Here is a 20,663-nt window from a genome sequence, read left to right on the forward strand (position 1 = left end):
CCACGGCCCCCACAGAAAGTGGGCCAGGTCCCTCTCTGGCCTGACCCAGGCTGTCGTCGGTGGTTGCCACACCTTCCCAGGTGCTGCTGGGGGCTGGGCAGCCCTGAGATCCCACCCCGAGATCCTAGGGTAGGCTAGGAGGCTGCAGCCTTCCTTTCCTCCTGGCTGGCACAGTGGGTGGCCCCAGGCTTTGATGTGGACTTTTGTGACGTTTTCCCAATGCTGTGTTAAGTGCTATGTAAATCTAGTTTTGGGGTGGGGTGAGAGCATTGTCCCCCTTAGGTCCCTCCCATGTAGAAAATTCTGGAGTTGAGGAAGCTGCCTCTTGCTGGTGGCACTGCATTGCCCCCAGGTGCTTCCATGGGAAGCTTCTGCTGGTTCCCATGCCCCTGATAGCTGGATATGCCCACGGATTGTGGTGGTGCTAGAGGGTGTGCTGGCCTTTGCGTAACTTGCATCTTGCAACCTGGGAGTCTCATTGGCTGTGTCGCAAATGAATGAGATTCACATTACTTGACTTTGAACATGAAGGCACTGGGAGAGAGGGATGAGAGGCACAACTGCTCCCAGGAAGGGGATTTGGGGGCTGGTGAGTTCTGGGCTGAAGTTGGGCTACTCTTTGAGCAATTGCAGTGTCTAGGAATGTGATGACCCAGCTGGCCTCCCGAGAGCTACCATTCCTTTTCCTCAGCAACTTGAACCCTCCTCCGGCCACCACCAGGGCTTTGGCACCCAAACAGGTGAACCGGGCCCTCCCTCCTTTTAGAAGAGTAGCATTTACAGCCAGAAAGAAAAGGGATCTGAGAACCAGCTGGACCTGGGGAAGGGTTGGGGGGGGAGTGGCAGGGAATGAGTGGGGCGAAGCTGACCCCCCATTTTAGAGTGGAGTCCCCCTTTACCTGTGTCTCAGGTGCACCTTGTAAGTCCGACCTACAGGCTATTGTCATGGGACAGAAGGGCGATTAGCGAATCAATGGATGATGATTCTGCTTTCGCTTCTATTACCAAAGCTAATTATTCCTTGTTTACATAAAAGGTTTGGCCTCCAATTGGGGCCAAGTGGCGGTGGTTTGCATTTCAAACCTGATCTTGCCGGCGCGTCAGTCTCCTCGCCTTCCGGTGCCCCACCTCGGGCCAGGTAGCGCTTAATCAAACAGCCTGGCGTCTAGACGCGCTCCCCAAAGCAAGACTCACCTTCTGATTGCTCTTCCCCGCGCGGGACGTTAGCCTGTGAAAACCGGGTCTCTGAGCTTATTATCCCTTCACGTCTGTGTTTAACGTTTTAAATCACCGTTGTAGGTTCTAGGACTTGCCTACATCTCGAAATTGCAAGAGGGCAGTTTTGTGTGGGGGGAGGGAGGGAAGGTGTCAGAGACACTGGGAATCTGAGGGAAGCTCTGCGGTCTCCGGGAGGAAGGCCCCCGCATGCACGCGCGCCCCAGCGCCCAGTGCCCGGCGGGAACGGGTTCGAACGCAGCGCTAGGCTCCACGCTCGGGCCCCACCGCCTCTGGCGAGTCCCGCACCCCTGCCGTGTGGGCCGCCAGGGTAGACCTCTGCCCACGGCTTTGAGACCCAGGGTGGCAGGGAGGCGGTCTGCTCCGGGGCACGCATCTTCCGCGGACGCCGGGGACCGACTCCCCGGGGCTGGCCCGCCCGGAGCGGAGGCCGGGGCTGGGCTGCACCCGGGCGGGGGGGCGCAGGGGTCAGCGGCCGGAAGGCGCGAGGCTGCGACGGCGGGGTGCGGGCGGCGGGGGATCGCGGTCCCCGGGCGGGGCGGGCGGCCCGGAGGGGCTTAGGCGGCTTGAAAAGCGGCCCGAGAGCCGCCCCCCACCGCGCGGCCCGTCCCCGCGCCCGCTGCGGCCGCCGAGCCATTCACACGCCCTCTGGCCATTCGGCGCGGCGCGGGGGCGGGGGGCGCCGCTTCAATGGGGATTTCGCGGGCCGGCGCCGGGGCCGGGGGCGCGGCCCGGCCGCGGGAGCCGCCCGTTGCTACGCGGTGGCGGCCGGCCCGGCGGCCCGGGCCCGGCGGCCGCATTATGCGGGTAATGCGGTGTGACACCGCGCGAACAAAGGCGGATTGAGCGGCCCAGCGGGCCCCGCCGGACGGGGACCAGCACAGCAGGGCTGTCAGCGCCGCTCCCAGGCTAATCCCCGCCCCGCCCCCGCCGCCCCCGCGTCCCCGGGGCTGGGAACCGAGCGCGGCCCGGGGCCCGGGCGCCGCCGCCGCCGCGAGAGGCCGCGGGCCGGCCGGAAGCGCGGCGCTCGCCCTCGGCGCCCCCGGCCCCCGGGTCGCTGAGGGGTGGGCAGCCGGGACCGGGGTCGGAGCCGGGGCGCAGCGCCTCAGGCCTCGGCCGCCCCGTGTCGCAGTCGGCGCTGGCTGCGCGGGTCCACTGCCCAGGCGGGGGCCGCTCCCACTCCCCGCCGGCCTGCTCGGGAAGGGGGACGCACCCTCCTATGCAGGTGGCCCACGAGGGCCCCGGGGCCTCCGAAGAGATGGCAGTGGCCACGAGGGGTTACCAGGCTCCCTCGTCCGCCGAGCTGCCCTCAGCGCTCAGGACCAGAGCCACAGCTCAGGAAAGGAGGCATCCAGGCCAGCAGCCCGGCGTTTTGCAACCTGCCTGGCCTTGGGCAGGTCACCTCCTTGCTCTGGGTTCCTCACCAGTAAGGAGAGAGATGGTCGGACTGCAGGTCTTTCAGGCCTTTGCCTCCCTAGTTGTCAATGTCTGTATCTGCTAAATGGGCCTGTGATAAGACTTTCTGCCTCATAGGGGTGAGAGGATTAAATGGGATAAAGCACATGACGGGCAGAATCCGGTGCAAACCCAGCACTCAAAGGTAGTTATCATTATAATGATGTCGGCGGGGTGGGGGGGCACCCTGAGAATCTCTTTTCTCTCTTTGCTGGACCCTGGGGCAGAAGCAGGGAAGTGCCCTGTGTCCCTCCATCCTCCCGGGAGGGGCTTGGCCTTCTCAGTCCAAAACCTTGGCGTTGTCTGGGTGGAGGACAGGGGAATGGGAGGGGGAAGCTGACATGCTGACCACGGCACTCCTGGTCAGGAACTCTGGTGGCAGAGGGAAGTTGTACCCACCTGCCGGAGTTGTCTTTCCACCCCTGTTTCTAACAGGCTCCACTCTGCCAGCTGTTAAAGCCCTGGGTTAATCAGCAGCTCTGGGCCTCAGTTTGTTCATCTGTAAACTGGGGATACCCACTAGGGGCTATAGGCCAACCAAAGAGGAAAAGGCACTTCTTCTCCCTTGGGTCTGCAGAGCCCCTTTTCGCAGCTGGGGAGGTCAAGGCAGGGCAGCCGCGTCCCAGGGCCCGGCCTGAGCAGCGCCTCCCAATGCCTTTCCCACAGCCACCCGCGAATCGGCCTTCGTGCACGCCATCGCCTCAGCCGGCGTGGCCTTCGCCGTCACACGCTCCTGTGCCGAGGGCACCTCCACCATCTGTGGCTGCGACTCGCATCATAAAGGGCCGCCCGGGGAAGGCTGGAAGTGGGGAGGCTGCAGCGAGGACGCCGACTTCGGGGTGCTTGTGTCCCGGGAGTTCGCGGACGCACGTGAGAACAGGCCGGACGCGCGCTCGGCCATGAACAAGCACAACAACGAGGCTGGCCGCACGGTGAGCCCTGGCCGCCCTCACCCCAGCCCTGCCCAAGACCCCTTTCCCGGACCTGTCCCTGCCCCCCCCCCCGTGGCCCCTGTGCATTCCCGGCTCCCTGCTCTCCTCTTTCCCCCTCCTTTCTCCTCGGACTGCTCCGGGTCCCCACCCCCACCCCACCCTGGGGATGCGGCAGCCCGGGAGCGCAGGTACCAGCCAGCCCATCCGGTGCACTTCAGCTGCCTGTGTAGGGCTGTGAGACCCATGGACCTGGCTTTGAATTCAGCCTCCATCCTTTCTTATGGTTGCTTGACCTAGGGCTAGTCACTTAAGCTCCCAGCCAGTTTCCCTATCTGTTACACGGGAATAACTATCCTTATTTCCTAGGGCTTTGAGAAGTGGATGTGATTTCTGCCAGTGCTTGGGGTGTGAAGGGGAGGGAAACAGGGTCACCATTCTTTAGGTCTGAGCCTCAGTCCCCAGTCAGTTCTCACCCTGGCATAGTGTAGGAATAGAGAAGGCTTCAGCGATGGGGGTGGGTGGGGCAGAGTGGGAGGGACTGGGTACGCTCCCAGGTGTGGTCAGTCTGGGGACCAGCTGCTACTCGTACTCTTTCCAGACCATCCTGGACCACATGCACCTCAAGTGCAAGTGCCACGGGCTGTCGGGCAGCTGTGAGGTGAAGACCTGCTGGTGGGCCCAGCCCGACTTCCGCGCCATCGGGGACTTCCTCAAGGACAAGTACGACAGCGCCTCGGAGATGGTGGTGGAGAAGCACCGGGAGTCCCGTGGCTGGGTGGAGACCCTCCGCGCCAAGTACGCGCTCTTCAAGCCGCCCACTGAGAGGGACCTGGTCTACTACGAGAACTCCCCCAACTTTTGCGAGCCCAACCCTGAGACGGGCTCCTTCGGCACCAGGGACCGGACTTGCAATGTCACCTCCCACGGCATCGATGGCTGTGACCTGCTCTGCTGCGGCCGCGGCCACAACACAAGGACGGAGAAGCGGAAGGAGAAATGCCACTGCATCTTCCACTGGTGCTGCTACGTGAGCTGCCAGGAGTGTATCCGCATCTACGATGTGCACACCTGCAAGTAGGGAGCCAGGTAGGGTGGCCCGGTGGGGAGGCTGGGGTGCCTTGGTGCAGGGCACTGGGTTTGGCTGTCTCCTCTTCTTGGCAACCCTGTTCTGTTTCTGGGCGGTCCAGGACACGTTTCCAAAGCCAAGGTAGGAAGCCAGGATTTCCCAAGCTTCAGTGGGAACAGTCCTGGGGCAGTGTCTTGGTGGATTACACAAAGCACAGATAATAACCAAGTGTGTGCACACGAGGCTGCAATTGATTGTTTGTGTACAAGTTAGTAAGTAAATTAGGAGCCAGGTCAATTTTTCGCACAGCCACTAGCTATCATTATTGAACATCTGTGGAGCCAGAGGAGGGACTGTGGGGTTGGAGGCTGGGACGCCTAATGGTCTTGACTGTGCTCCTAACTTCCTGTTCTTTCACTTCTTTGGGCCTCAGGTTTCTTACTGTAAAGTGAGGGGGTTAAAATACTTGAAATAGCAGGCCAAAAAGTCTCTTGTACCCCTGAGGCAGAGTCATTTTGCATCTACCTTGAACTTAGAGGGCAAGTTTTTGTGCAAGCGTTAACTCCTACCACCCTCAAGGAGGTGGGCGGGAGGAAGCGGTGTATAAGGCCATATCCCAGCAGATCTGAAGCTTGGGTGGAGCGGGGCACACTCTCACCGCATTTACTGACGGTGATGGGGAGGAGGAAGGAGTCAAGCTCAGAGTGATGGTGGTGAGTAATCAAGGGATCAAAGGCTGGTGGATTAGGCTCCCACGCTTCCCAGAGGTGGCCTGCGTGGGAGACACTGTTGCCCGGCCCTCGGGTCCATAGGTCCCCAGGACAGGTCAAGATTGGCGTGTGGTGGGCCTGGTCTTGGAGGGTCTCTAAGGCCCAAGGGAGGGTTTCTCCCTTTTCTCTGCCCTGAGAAGGGGCCTAATCTACAGGGGTCCGAGCCCTGGTCCAGCTTCCACCACTCGCCCACCTTGTGACCCAAACAAGACCATCTCCTCATCTGTCATCCTCCCCAGAGGTGCTGTGAGGAACAAAGTCAAGGACACTGGAGACAGTGCTTGAACTGTTGTGAAGGACTCCCCTGCCTGGGTCATCGCTGCCTGCGGCTGTGTCAGTGAGGGCACCCCACTGGGCGATGCGGTCCCACACAGGGCGGGACTGGGGGAGGGGTCGGACTTCTGTGCTGCATGGAGGGACCTCACGTGCTGGGGAGAGCTCTGCTGGAGGGGTGGCTCAGCCAGTCTGGGAAGCCCCTCTGTGTAGCTCAAGTTCCGTCCTGGCAGGGGCAGAGTCTGGGAAGACAGCAGGAGGCACCACTTTTCTTGGTGTCTGAATAAAAGCAGTGTGGGGAGTGGAAAGAGGACAGAGGCGGTTCTACCTCCACCACTTCCCAGCTGCAAGCCCAGTTTCCTCATCTGTACAGCAGTGATGATGATGTGGGCCTAGCAGAATTTTCCTGCGGTTCAAGCAAGCCAGCAGATGTGAATGCTCGTATGAATAGGGTGCTAATAGAAAGCGATAAATGCCATGAGAGCCAGGACATGAGGGCAGTCATCGTGCAAGGAAACGGTGTCATCACTTGGGCAGTTTCATTTACTGCTTTTCAAAACGATGGAAGAGAAGTCAGTGAATAAGAGAGAACGCCCAGGCTCCCTGTGGCTCGTCAGGTGGAAGGAATGTTTGGAACCTGCAGTGCTTCCTTCCTCTGATGTCCACTCTGGCCAGAGGCAAGGGTCCCCGCTGTCAAGCAGGACACGGCTCTGGCCATTCTGAGAGGAGGCTGGGGGGAAATCGGAATTTCAGAACACTAGCCCTGGAGGGGGCACAGAGGGCCGTTTGTCTAGCCTGCCCATTGCACAGATAAGGACACTGAGCCCAGGGCTCTGCCTCCAGAAAGGCCCCATATGTGGGTCCTGCAGAGGCCACAGCAGCAGCAGCCCGGGCCCTGGCAGTGGCTCTAGGGGGCTCCAGGGTGTCACAGCTCTGTTCCAGCACCTCCCCTCCCCTCCCCTCAGTGAGCAGCCGAGAGAAGCCATCTGCCAAGTGGGAAGGAGGTGCTGGGTTTGCCCTCAGTGTCCATAAAAATGCCCCGCCTGCAATCTGCTACTGATCGTAAGAAGAGTCAACACTCTCCATCAGCCTTCTGTTCCCCGTTTCTGAAACAGAATGGCATTGCCCCCAGTCTTACGGAAAGTACTACGTGGATGTGGTTTCAACATGCCACACCCAGGTAGATGGTGGCCCCCCCCCGGGCCCTCATATATGGATACTCTGGAGTCCTCGCTCTGGGACAAGTGAAGAATTGTCCCCCAATGTGGTGCCTTTCTGACAAACACTCAGTTTAGTGAGTGATTTGGGGCAAGTTGTTTTGCCTCCCTGAGCCCCAGTTCCCTCACCTGTGGACTAGAGGCCATCCACACAAACAGCCCTAGCACAGGGTCCAAGGAAGCAGCAAAAGATTCCAAGGCTGAGTGGAGCTGACCTCCAAGGGCGACTTTCCCCCAGGCCTGCTGCCGGTCTGGAGCCACAGGCTGAGACCAGTTACCTTTCCTGTCCTTTCATCCACACGGACACTCTGCAGGCAAGATGAGAACTTTCGAGACAGGCTGGCAGGGACTTCAGGGAACAGAGCCTGCAGCCTCTCTCTTGGCTGCACTGTCTCCAGTGCAGGTGGGAGAGAGAAGGGCGCCCCAGAGCAGGACGTGTACCCTCCACACACTCGGGGAGGAGCCCCAGTCAAGATGCTTTATGCCACAGGAAGGCCAGAGTCCTGGGCCTTCCTTGTGGGGAAACCTCTTTCCATTGCTTGTAGATTTTGTCCAGTGTCTCAGGCTAACCATTGATTTCCTACCATACGGAGTTCCAGGTTTATTCCTTGTTATTCAGATTCTGTGAGCACAGTAAGCTGGAAAGGGCTCTGCATGAGAGGTGGCCTGGCTGACCCCAAGTCCTGGGTCTGTCATTAACTTGCTGCGAGACTTTGGACGTGTCCTTTTAATCTTGCTGAGTCTGTTTCTCTCCGTGTAAAAGTCTACTGGCCAAGGAGTTGGGGGTTGATTGGGAACACCCGTCAGAGCCCTTTGGGCTTAAATCCTTTGTGACATGTAAATACAAATACAAATGAAGAAAATGTACACAGCGGTGCTCCTATGAGAAGGAATTATTCATAATGTAGTAGACTATCTTCTGTTTGGACAGCTTGATACAGAAACACAGTGTACAGGAGTCTACGAAGTTGGGAATTGGGCCCTAGATCTGCAAGGTTTCTCCCAGTTTCTATGCAAGACAGGTTCCTATATCAGTCTAGTTACCTGCTACTGGGCTTCCTGTTGCCCAAGCCCTAGCTAGAGGGTGGAGAGGTAGGATGTGGATCCCAGCGTGTAGACGCTGAAGCTCTACTGTTCTGAGCTCACACGCCCTTCCTCAGCGGTAGACCCAAGGTAGCGGAGGGAGCATGGAACAGCCACTGGAGTCTCCTGTTACCTCCGAGTTCAAGAGAAACGCTGACACACCCGATCAGCAGCCTCTGAGCTTTGCACCCTGTGGGTGGTCTCTCTGGGAAAATAATCATGTTCCTAATTCTTCCTCTTTACTTTCCAAAGGGCACTGGGAACGGGTGAAGTGTGTGGCTGGGCCGATTCACCGAAGTCCTATGGGAAGCGGGACCCAGAGCCGGGCTCAGCCCTCAGCATCAGACAGCAAGGAATCCGGACTGTTGCCAGATGCACGTGTGGTAAATTACCTGGATCCAGCCCGCCCGCTGCCTGGGAGGCCTCCCTCCCTTCTCTCTCAATCTTAAGTTTCTCACCCTACTCTGGATGGTGTGTGGTTTTTAAAGAAGGGGCTTTCTTTTTAGTTCTCTAGGGTCTGATAGGAACAGACCCGAGGCTTATCTTTGCACATGTTAAAGAAAATAAAAATGGAAAAAAAAACCCCACAGAAAACCACTGCTACTCCAGCAGAACAGGCTGGGCTCATGTGAGCGCTCTGCCTGGTGGTAAAGACATCAACGTGGGCAAGATTCCGTTTCCCAGCTGCTGCTTCTGGTGACATCCCAAGATGCCTGCGAGGTGAGAGTTAGGAAGTAGGACAAAGCCCTGCAGTCTCCTTTTCTCTGTCTACTCCCATTCAAATCTGATAGACTTTCACATTCTGATAAAAGCCATAGGTTTAGCTGGGATCAAGTGGTAGGGAGGCCCAAGGCAATCGTTAGAGTCAGGTTTTGAGTTTGAAGAACCGGGAGTTCCAGGCGGCCTGGTAAAGCTGTTTGAAGAGCAGCGGTATGTTCTTCTCAGTCCCATTTTCTCTGTAACCCTGTTCTGCACGAGAGGCTCTTGGGAACTGCAGTCAGATCTCAAAAATCTTTTTCTACCATTCTGCAGTTTCCACCATTAATGCGGTACTTTTTTTTTTTTTTTCTGTAGTGATCGTTGTAAATAGGTTACGTGTGTGGGGCAAGCCTCCTCCAGCTAGCTCCAATGGCTTCCTGAAGAAAGTGGTATCTTTAAAGGGGCCATTCTGTCCCTCCCAGCCCTGCTCACCTGCAGATTCTCCATAAAAACAAACTCCAGGTTGAGCAGTTGGACTGTAGGTCACCTTAGTATAAATTAGACAAAGGGTCAGGGGGAGAGTAGCAATATATTCCTCAAGTTCCAAATGTTGTGGCTAGTAGATGGGGAGGATACCGATGATTCCTTCGTTTCCTCTCCTATAAGGACACGTCGTCCTGCATCCTTGTCTTTCGTTGGCCTGCGTGAGGAAACAGAAATGCAGAGTTCCTTCACACAGGTCTTCCGGCCTCACCTGTATGCTGACAGCATCAATCCATGCAGACACCAAGGATCAGCATTAGGTGTTCAAAGTGGGGCAAGCCATCACTTGCTCCCTTGGGTAAAGCGTCTCACAGCTGAGTTCTCCTTGATCCACACGGGTCCTCTGGAGTGTCCTAGAGGAAGCGAGCACAGTGGAGGCAAACGGGTCTGATGGTACGAGTCAGTGCAACAACTCTGCCTTAAGAGTCAGAAAGAAGAGATGCAGCAGGGGCACAGTACAGAACACAGTGATTTCTTCCTCTTCCCCCTTCTCTCTTTGCCTAACACTGACCTAAGGTACCGGGTCAAGCCATCTTCCTTTGTGCTCAGGCAGGTTCGCCAAGACGATTGTCTAGAAGCCGTGCCTGCACTCTTGAATCTGCTGGCAGTGAGCCCTGCTAAAAAGATACACATCCCATCCCCTCTAGAGAGTGTGAAATGCCCCTCCCCATCTCAGACTGAAGTTTTAAATCATGTCAACCAGATAATGCTTGCTTTATGTGAGAATTCTTTCAGCAGAATGGATACAAATTTTCAAAACAGTCTTTTCATATCTATGTATTCTATATTAAAAGTGATAAAGTCATGTTTCTGGGGCGTATTCAAGTAGCTGACAAGTAATTATTTAATAATAGTACATTGAGTGCATTGTAATTATTCTCGCCATAGTCAGGTAATAGTATCCAACAGAAATTTCCTACCAACCTGCTGTATCCAAAGTTTTGTAAAAAGTTGTAGAAGTTGTTGATCTTTTTGATTTTATATTCAAAAAGTCTCTTTTTATAAATATTATTTATTATACAATGTATATACCTTTGAGTTAACTAAGATTATATATTATATAAATATATATATATTTGGAGAAAATATATTTCATCATGCAGTTTTTTTCTGTTAAGTCATTAAAGAGAAGGTAAACAAACTTAAAACGGATACATTGTACAATGTGTGGAGTTTCCAGATTAATGCTTAGGAGGTCAAGAATATGAGATTCTGAATGTGGTTGCCTCCACTTTCACTCTGAAATTAGTGGCCCAAATTAAGGTAATTTCCTTTGTTTTCTAAGCAAGATCATCTGAGACGTCATGGACAGTAGGTCTGATCTACTAAAGGACTTTCTTACAGGCTTACTTTGTTCTAAATCAGCTTCTAACAAAGAATTTCCAGTTTTAGAAGTCAGCAATTTGGGCAGTAATTCATCTCATAGACCCCAGCACTTCCAATGCACAAATTAATGTCACAAACAAACACTGAGATACGGCTCGAGGCCCACAGACCATGGGGTTGGCCACCGACTTAATCCCTTTCTAACCCATGTTTTCAACTCCGTTTATTGGGAAACTAGGATTTGCTTTACTGAAAATGAAACTTGAGTGGACATGGCTCTCCCCTGCTAGTTCCACTTGAGAGCTAAGCTTCGGAAAGGGTAGGCTGGCGGGAAAGAAGAAATGGTGTGCCCTGGGCTCTAGAACAGGTGTCGTTTGAAGGTTTAGATCTGTTTGGGCAGAACAGACCCACTAGTGGGCATGCTCTTGGGAAGGCCATTCTCTCCTTGGACTGAGGCTCCTAAAGGACTCACCTAAAGCTAATAGGTAACGGCTTTTCATCAATGAGATGCTGTAACTCAGTTTTATGACCACAGACAATCCTTTGGTCTTCAGACCTACCCATAAAATGTCACCTTCGGTTTATTTCTCACAGCAAAACTGTTTTCTCTTCCTTTTTCTTTCTACTGATTCACCCTTAGTAGGAGTAAGTAAATTCATCTCACTTCACAGAAAAAACAACAGAAAAATAGAGGGGTCTGCCTTGTGCGGTGGAGATGGGCTGCCTGTGCTCTAACCTTAGATTGGGGATGGCTACTAGAAGTTCATGAACTTTCTTTTGCCCATGACATGTCTTTATTTAGTACCTGAAAAGATTAAATCACAAAAATGGTGGTTTCGGCTGTGCAATGAATCGGATGTGGAAAGGATACAGATCTCCCTGTCTCATGGAGCTGCTCATCTTTGTATTTCACTTTTACATGAAGCTAATACTCATCTACCCCAGTATTTTGGGCACTTTTTTTTTAACCTATAAAATTGCCAAATATTTAAATGGCCCCTGGTCACACTCACCAAGGCCATTGGTAATCCTTTCTATGATTAATTATATTCTATGATTTAAGAGAATACAGTTTATAGCAGTGCTTGAACATTTAGTTTCTCCATAAGCATGAATACTATTAAACATCTAAAAACAAGAGGAAGATCAGCCCCCCAAAAAAAATCCAAAAGAAAAGAGATAATATAATGGGAATCATTATTATCTTTCAAAGCAGTATTATTTTATGAAGAAAGAAGGGAAGGGAAGTGTGTGAGAGAGTTCAAAGATGAGGGGATGAGGTACAAATAAAGGCAGAAGGAAGAGGCAAGGCTGGGGGAACGATGATGGTGAGATTATTCTAGGTGTGTCAGATGGTGGTGTCCAACGAACCAACGGTGTATCCACACCGGCCCTGGGGATGTGGATGTGTGCTAATGTGCGTGGCTCACCTACACGCACACACAAGTGAAGTTATTTCAGCAAAATTTTGGCTGCTATAGTGTCATCTTTTCTCCTAGCTCAACAGAGGACTTTCTAGGAGGCAAAAAATGATCTTACCATTAATCTTATACTCCCCAAATGGAGTGACAGAGTCAGCTGTGTGGAGACTGTACACTGGGAAAATTTCAAACCTGAGTCCCCCTTGCAAACTGTCTCTGCTCCTTGGGATTCTTGCCGATCGCAGGCGCCATCTCCTGCATCTTAATGTCACGGTGTCCACACAGCACACGCCCTCTGTGGGCCCAGCTCCAAGACCCAGTCTCGGCACTGCTTGCCAGCTGAAGAGAAACTTTGGATCATTTTGCAATAACTTCTGAAATCTACATGCTTTTTTGAACTCTCGTACACACCTTTCCCAGTCACTTCTTTGAAGAGGCTTATGGATCAAGTTGCCAGGCAAGGAAAATGAAATCTTGCTTTTACCTTCTGTGTTTGGGCTGGGTCGGTTGTTTATAGCTGACTCAGTGCTTCAGCAAGTCTGTTTACCAGGATTTGATTATTATACACACTTAAATCTACTTCAAGACTTGTTGCTGAAACTTAGGGAGGCTGTTCATTGTAGTTTTTAGGAAATGAAAAAGCCTTAAAGTAAAACAAATTTCAGGTTTGACCATCATTATCCAGGTTTTCTGTGTTACATTAAAAAAAAAAAAAGGTGTTTCAGGGAAGTCGTACAACTTTAGAAAGGATAAAAAGAACCTCCTTTTCTGAGGTTTTAATTACATCTTCTGATAAAAAGTAGCCTGTTAACAGTTCATCCATAGAAGAAGAAATCTAAGGCAGCAGATAGTGGAGTCTCCTTTGCTTTATCACCAGGCCGTGCTGTAATCTCGAACGCTCTCTGCCCAGCATCGGCTTTGAAGAGTTCTGGGATGGCTTTAAGGTTACCTTCTCAAGGCTACGCAGGGACCAGGTGACCTCAGGGTCCTCCTCCCAGGAGGGTGTGGACAGCTCCTGGGGAGCTGACCCTGCTGTTGGAGGAGCCCTGAGGTTGACCTCTCCCCACAAGCCTTGCTGATTTTCTGGGTGGCTTTTAGTCCTAACCCAAGCCACCTCCAAGGATCAGGGTTTAGGCTAAAAGATCTGATAGCTCAGAAACATGCAAAATGGATGAAGGATACCAAAACGAACCATGTGAAGAAATCTCACTGAGAGTGTCTGAGTCCCTTGGCTTGTACGTATCATAGGAAGGAGGAATTCTACTTGAGAAACAATTTTCCCTTCCGGTTTATTACTAACCCGCTTATGGCTTTGGTACACTTCCGTTTTTTAGTAAAGGGAAATAAGTAAAAGAGGTATAAAGATTCTTGTTGTGCACTAACTTTATAAAATATGCTATCAATCTGTATTTCCTTTATTTATTTTTACATCTTTATTGGAGTATAACTGCTTTACAATGGTGTGTTAGTTTCTGCTTTATAACAAAGGGAATCAGTTATGCATATACATATGTTCCCATATCTCTTCCCTCTTGCGTCTCCCTCCCACCCTCCCTATCCCACCCCTCTAGGGGGTCACAAAGCACCGAGCTGATCTCCCTGTGCTATGCGGCTGCTTCCCACTAGCTATCTATTTTACATTTGGTAGTGTATATATGTCCATGCCACTCTCTCACTTCGTCCCAGCTTACCCTTCCCCCTCCCCATATCCTCAAGTCCATTCTCTAGTAGGTCTGTGTATTTCCTTTAAATTAACTATATTTTCTGAATGATTAAAATCAGAGATTTTAAAATAAAAATCACCCATCTCCTTACACTAGTTAAAACAAGGAGGGGCTTTTCTGATCCCTTTCTTCATACACATATCAGTTATGTATGTTGTTTTGTACAAAATATTGGTCTACAGAATGTTTTCAAGTATATGTACTCTTTATTGCATTCCTTCATTTGCATTAAACAATATTTATATTTTTTCAATATAGTTTTGGACAAAACACAAAGACATTAACCTTATTTAACAAGACACATAAGTTAATACAATGTGTGCTGCTTTCATGGGAAGAGAAAAAAGAGGCAAGATCTAAAACAGATAAGGGAATCCAGGATATTGGCCACCAGCAATCACAGAATTTCACAATACAATCCACCTAAAAAAAACAAAACAAAACAGCCACAAAATAAGCTAGGGATGAAAACCCAAAAGAAAGTAGATGTGACATACAAGTCTACCAAACATATACAGAGAGCAAGATCTGGAGATAATTTACCTTCTACCACAGGGACAGATGACATAGCTACACCCAAGTACCTGATGCGTGACAAGCCTTACAGGTGGTGTTAGGTACCTTCAGGTGGCTCCTGATCGCTTGTCCTAGAAGTTTAAGCAGCAACCGAGAGAGAGTGGCATGTTCCACAAGTCTCCTCACCAAACATGACGACCTGATTAAATTTCTTCAAACTCGGCTTACACCACCATTCTCCTTCTCTTTGGAAGAAGTGCGTAGTGGGGAAAGGAAATGTCTTCAGTGTATTGGAATGGGTGTTAAAGGACTGAGGGGAGAGGACTAGAAAGTGGTTTATTTTTTCTGGAAAACAGTGTTTTATTTATGCTAGGTAGTACAGATAATTTAAAGGGAGGATACATTCTAAGTAAATCATTAAGCTAAGGAAAAAGGAAAAGTGGTGATACTAAATAAGCCTTTAATATTAAACTAAGGGATTGACCCATTTAGAGTTGGACACTAATGAGTGCTGAGAGGGTTTTAAGTTACTTTCATGACGCCTTTCTGTTTAGGGGTGTGTGCTTTTTCCATACACATCTCTCACAAGCTGTTAACATCTACCAAGTGGTAATGATTAGCATATCTCTTGCCACAGAGCAAATTACTTATATTAAGGGGGTGTCACAGCCAACATGGTAATAATCTGACATTCTGTTAAGAAAGATCTCCTGACTGCAACTTGGAAACATCTCTGAAAATGACTGAGAACAGCATCTTAGAAATTCAAAGCCCTGTTTCTTTAGGCAAAGATAACCGGGCTTCCGGGAGAACCTTTAACCATATATCCAATTACCTTTAGTGTTAGCACAAGGAAGTTACAAAATAATCCCTTTGAACCCATACCTCTATTCACTGCTCCTGGTTTACATGTAGAAAGTCTTCCTTCTACTCCGTGAACTGCTGTTTTGCAACATCGTTGCGTTTATTGAGAGTTTTTGGCTGACGGTGGTGGGAGGGAGCTTAGAATGTGTAGTGTTCACAAGCACAGTATGTTTCCCACGTTTAAAGACTGAGCAAGAAGGAATCAGCTTGCATGGAAAGGTGAGCACAGCATATTCTAAAGCAAATTTATACCTTCCACAAAACTGAATATCTCAATAAGCACAAGGAAGCGAGTTTCACTGCACTAATCATGCAGAGCGAGCACGTGTTGAAGGTAGGGAACATTTCACTTTGTCCAGTATCTTGAGTAAGTCGAGTGAAGATCCCAGGCCACCTTCACCTTGGTCCCTTTCCTTGGTCACTTTGTATCTGAAAATAGTTCATTTTCAAAGTCGAGGGGGCTACTGAAAAAGAAATATCCAAAACACAAAAAACAGATGACGGTCTGCAAAAAGCCGTTCATCACAAAACCACACTAAAAGCTTCTTAGTGGCTTTTCTACATTTTTCGCTATGTGTTTGCTATTAGAGGAGCATTTCACAAAAGAAAGTGGTTACGCTCCATGCAATTTAAAAGCAGGTTCCAATAAATATGTACCATCGAACTTTTTCCTGCCTTGTGACAAGGAAGTTTTGCAAAGCAGGACAGGGAAAGCAAAACAAAAGTACAATCCATTTCCTTCCTTGGTCTCCTAGACCTGCAACACAGCCAAGAATTCTAATAAATGGAAACAAAGTTGTCCAAGAGAGGTTGAGAATTCAAATTCACATGCACTGTACAGCAACTCTTAGAATAGGCACATGGGTTTAAAAGAGTGGGAAGTCTGGCTGGCGGTCTTAAGTGCCGCATGTACTTACGCTCCTTCTTCTCTCAAGAGGGCCAAGAATTTTCTCACACGGTATTCAGGATCCATCTAAACACATCAGAAGAAATAAAGACGACGGGTTAGTGGTGCCTTCTAATAATGATGCACTTACTTCATGCCAAGAAAATGATCGGGTTTATACTTCCTTAGCGCTTTGCTGAGTCACAGAAATGTGTTACCTGCTCCTTGACCAGTATTCTGATACACAGCAAAGCAGACTGTGTCACTCAAGGGAAGTGAATGGGATTTCCCAGCATAGAGAATCGCCATGCACGAGGTTGCGAATGACCCAGCTGGTCATCCACAGGCACCTCAGTTGAGCGCTGCCTTAGCTAGCAGCGGGTGAGGAGGCAGCACTGAGAGGCACCAAGTGTGAGACTGGGGCTGCCCATCATGGGGGTGCACATGGCATCCAATTCATAGGGTTCATCGAAGGCATCAAAGTGAGACCGAAACTGAAGAAACCAATTGGTGTTGATTAAGCAACTAAAGAGCAGCTTATTAACTCTATATAATGCACATGTGAGCCTTTCTTAGCCTTGGTCTCTCTTGCATAGTTTCTTCTTTGCAATTAACGAAAAAAATTGTGCTGAAACTAAAAAAAAAAAAGAACAGTGGAGCTGATTCCTCTGACATGCTCTCTGGATAATCCGGGTCTCTTGTGACTGAGAACCGCATTGTGAGTCTAAAAAAAAGATGGGGGAGTTAGTTCTGGCTCAGGTTGTAGGTTCAGGTTGTTATTATTAATTATCCCTACTCATTTTCATTTCATATTCATATTTCTACTAATTTGTTTAATTATATTCTCATTGGTCCACCAGAGATTTGAAGTAATCTAAAAAATGATCATTAGAAACATCTTTAATGGGGCTTCCCTGGTGGCGCAGTGGTTAAGAATCTGCCTGGCCAATGCAGGGGACATGGGTTCGAGCCCTGGTCCGGGAAGATCCCACATGCTGCGGAGCAATGAAGCCCATGCACCACAAATACTGAGCCTGCACTCTAGAGCCCACGTGCCACAACTACCGAGCCCACGTGCCACAACTACTGAAGCCTGCATGCCTAGAGCCCGTGCTCCACAACAAGAGAAGCCACCGCAATGAAAAGCCCGCGCACTGCGACGAAGAGTAGCCCCCACGCGCCACAACTAGAGAAAACCCCGCGCGCAGCAACGAAAACCCAATGCAGCCAAAAATAAACAAATTTATAAAAATTTAATTCCTTAAGATGAATTTTTACTGTAAGAAACACAATAAATTTTTATTGTAAGAAACACACCTAACTTTTAAAAAATGTTCCAGGGCAAGGAGTCTGTTTCCCAAGAGGGAACTCCCTGCCCTCCAGGAATAGCTTTCAAATGCTCAGTGCAGCTGTGGGTAAATGTGCAATTGGATTCCCCCCTCCAACCACTTTTTTTTTTTTTTTAAGATTTCTTCTCTTCTATCCCAGAAAAACATCTGAACAGAAGTTTCAAATGTATCAAAGTTAAGAGGTCAGACTACAAAGGACTAAGAAAAAGTGTGAATATTTAACAAGAGAAACATTTTTCCTCTTTGGGAATAGAATTACATATGAGTCAATTGTCAAGTTCTTTAAAAAAAAAATGGAACTGGCTGGAGTTCTGCTGTAGTCAGTACTTGCAGGTCTTTGCCCATTAAATATATTTAATATGTGTGAGCAAGGACTTACTGACTTGCCTGTAGCTATGGAATTAAAAGTCAAGAGAAAGGGAGGAAAAAAGTAATCTAGATAAATGACTTTATTCCCTCAGGTGACATCCAGTCAGAGCAGATCCTCAGCACTGTGCAAGTTTTAACAGAATTGTGTATAGTGAACAGAGAGGTAACATGACTTACATTCTGCTAAACTACATGCCTCTTCACTTAGGCTTGGTCTCTCTAAGGCAGATCTAAAGAGAATTCACTCAGCTGCACCAAATCCATTTGATGTGAAGGGGTTCAAACTCAGAGGCCTATGAAGTGTCAGTCGCTGAAGATTAGGCCTGAGTGCCCCACTCTCACTTTCCACCCCACATACAGAGGAAGCATTAACTTGATCACTGACCGGTGGGCATCAAAGGAAGAGGAAGGGGTAGGGATTGGGGAGAAAAACCCACATAGTTTCTTCTATGCAATTATTGAAAAAAAATTGTGCTGAAACTTAAAAATTGAAGAGCAGAGCTGACTATCTGACAAATTTATCTTTTCCAAGGAAAGAGCCAATGTATATGCACCTTTACCAAGAATAATCCTAAGCAAAGTGATTTGTCTGTAACTTTAATTTACTGCTCAAAATGAAAAATAAATAAATTGGCTTTAAAATAGTCCAGCTGAAAGTTCAGTAAATTAAACTTTAGGTTTCTGAAAGCTACAATTTTATTTTAAAATAAATTTACCGGACTTCCCTGGTGGCACAGTGGTTAAGAATCCGCCTGCCAATGCAGGGGACACGGGTTCGAGCCCTGGTCCAGGAAGATCCCACATGCCATGGAGCAACTAAGCCCCTGTGCCACAAACACTGAGCCTGTGCTCTAGAGCCCACAAGCCACAACTACTGAGCCTGTGTGCCACAGCTACTGAAGCCCACATGCCTAGTGCCCGTGTTCCACAGCAAGAGAAGCCACCGCAATGAGAAGCCCACGCGCCACAACAAAGAGTAGCCCCTGCTCGCCACAACTAGAGAAAGCCTGCGCACAGCAATGAAGACCCAATGCAGCCAAAATTAAATAAAAATAAATTTATATAAAAAAAGAAATTTACCAGCAAAGATTAAAAAGCATTTGCTTCATGATTCCAATTTGTTATTGGTCCAAGAGCCTATTTCAGAAGTAAGTGAAACTTAAATTTCACCTCATCCACCCACAGCTCGCACTGCTGGAAGAGCAGGACTGAGCATAATACATGACTCTCAGAATGCAGCCAGCCTGTCCACCTAAGACCTGGGAGAGATTCATTCAACAGAAGTTTACTGAGTGCCCGACTATGTGTCCAGTTCTGTTCCAGGGGCTGTGGATTTAGTAGTGAGTGAGAGCCAAGGTCCCTGAACTCACAAAGCTTGGAAGTGATACATTTATTATCTAACTAGTATGTCAGATAAGGACAAAAAGACACAGGATGTGCACACGGAGGGGTGGAGTTACAAAAAGAAGAAAGGGAAGTTGCCCGTAGACGTGAGAAAGTCCCAAAGAGGTTTCATCTGTTTTTGCCCAGGCAGTAGCCTGGGGCTTAGTTTTCTATGTGATCCTGGACGCTTCAACCCTACAGTAGTTTGCATAAAATTTCTAGGAGCCCTGCTAGGGGAGAATATATACAGCCTAAGTCTAATCTGTACACTCAATTACCTTGTCCCTTGAAACTGTCTCCCAGGCCCCTTGTGGTGTCTGTGCGTCGCTTCCTGACCTCTGATGGACAACGCCATCCCACCCCCTGACCCCTGTAGATAACCGGCTATGACCCTGCATAACTCATTGACAACTGGTGGGACACTCAGGACCCTCACCTCTAAAATGAGGGGGCAGCAGAACAATTGTTCTTTTAAGTCCTTTCTAGTTCGAAGACCTAGTGACTCCCTAAATTAAAACTTAAAGTAACTCTATATTCTTTTCTTCTATTTTTGAATTTTAAGAAGTAGGAAAGAAAAGTACCAATAAGTTATTGTTTGATCTCAGAAGCAGGCTACTAACACCAGCCTGATTCTGGAAATAATATAAAAGAATTGTAATTTAAAACCTCAGCGAGAGGGAATGATAAAAACTCTTGGGATATATCGTGAAGCTTCCATGTCTGAACCATACGGAGAAGGAAGCATCTTACCTGTAGGGACATCTCGATCAACATTAGTAACTTCTTGATTCCTATCCACACCTTCTTCCCTTTGACTTGCTGGGCAATTGTGGTGCGTTCTTTATCCCTGAAGTTGCCCAATAGCTACAAAAAGAATTAAAAAAATGAAAGCCTTCTATAATTGCATCAACAACATTAGTTAATTCCCACATTTACCCTTAAAAGAACAGTGATAAGAACTACCTAACTGGTTCAAGCTGACAGAATTCTCTCATATTTTAAAATCTAACCTGACTTTCCTGAAATCCATTAGCTGCAATCATGAAAATGAAAACTGGTATCCTAAACTCTGTTTTCTTACGGACCTTGATTATAATTTAGAGATATATTTGCTGGGGGAAAAATAGCTCCAATCCATAATAAATATCAGTTAAAATTTTTAACATTCCTTTCTAGGAATAATCTGTTATGTGTCAAAGCAGACTAAATTTAATTCTCTTACTCAACCCCAGCACAAAAACTGCTCAAACAGGTAAGCTGGAAACATTTATCATATAGATAGTTTCTATTTCGTTGGGAGTATGCCCCAATTGTATGGGTCTTGAGGATTTTAAGAAGCCTTCCTGGGTTTCCCTGGTGGCGCAGTGGTTGAGTCCGCCTGCTGATGCAGGGTACACAGGTTCGTGCCCTGGTCCGGGAAGATCCCACATGCCGTGGAGCGGCTGGGCCCGTGAGCCATGGCTGCTGAGCCTGTGCGTCCGGAGCCTATGCTCCGCAACGGGGAGAGGCCACAACAGTGAGAGGCCCGTGTACCGCAAAAAAAAAAAAAAA

The 20,663-nt window shown here is 49.2% G+C and overlaps 2 protein-coding genes across 2 annotated transcripts in view; one reads left to right on the top strand and one right to left on the bottom strand.

Annotated features, from left to right (window-relative positions):
* The window catches only part of WNT3 (Wnt family member 3), a 50,914-nt gene extending 40,498 nt beyond the window's left edge, over positions 1 to 10,416 (top strand). Inside the window, exons 3-5 of the mRNA XM_007465253.1 lie at positions 3,358 to 3,623; positions 4,222 to 4,709; positions 8,285 to 10,416. Of these exons, the coding sequence (XP_007465315.1) occupies positions 3,358 to 3,623; positions 4,222 to 4,701 (746 nt within the window). The 3' untranslated portion in view covers positions 4,702 to 4,709; positions 8,285 to 10,416. The remainder of the gene's footprint in view (positions 1 to 3,357; positions 3,624 to 4,221; positions 4,710 to 8,284) is intronic.
* A 5,127-nt stretch (positions 10,417 to 15,543) lies between these two features.
* The window catches only part of NSF (N-ethylmaleimide sensitive factor, vesicle fusing ATPase), a 113,471-nt gene continuing 108,351 nt past the window's right edge, over positions 15,544 to 20,663 (bottom strand). Inside the window, 3 exon segments of the mRNA XM_007472111.1 lie at positions 15,544 to 15,589; positions 16,043 to 16,098; positions 19,863 to 19,976. Of these exon segments, the coding sequence (XP_007472173.1) occupies positions 15,544 to 15,589; positions 16,043 to 16,098; positions 19,863 to 19,976 (216 nt within the window).

Source organism: Lipotes vexillifer, unplaced genomic scaffold (assembly GCF_000442215.2).
Source record: "Lipotes vexillifer unplaced genomic scaffold, Lipotes_vexillifer_v1.1 scaffold979, whole genome shotgun sequence".
Classification (NCBI taxonomy): Eukaryota; Metazoa; Chordata; class Mammalia; order Artiodactyla; family Lipotidae; genus Lipotes; species Lipotes vexillifer.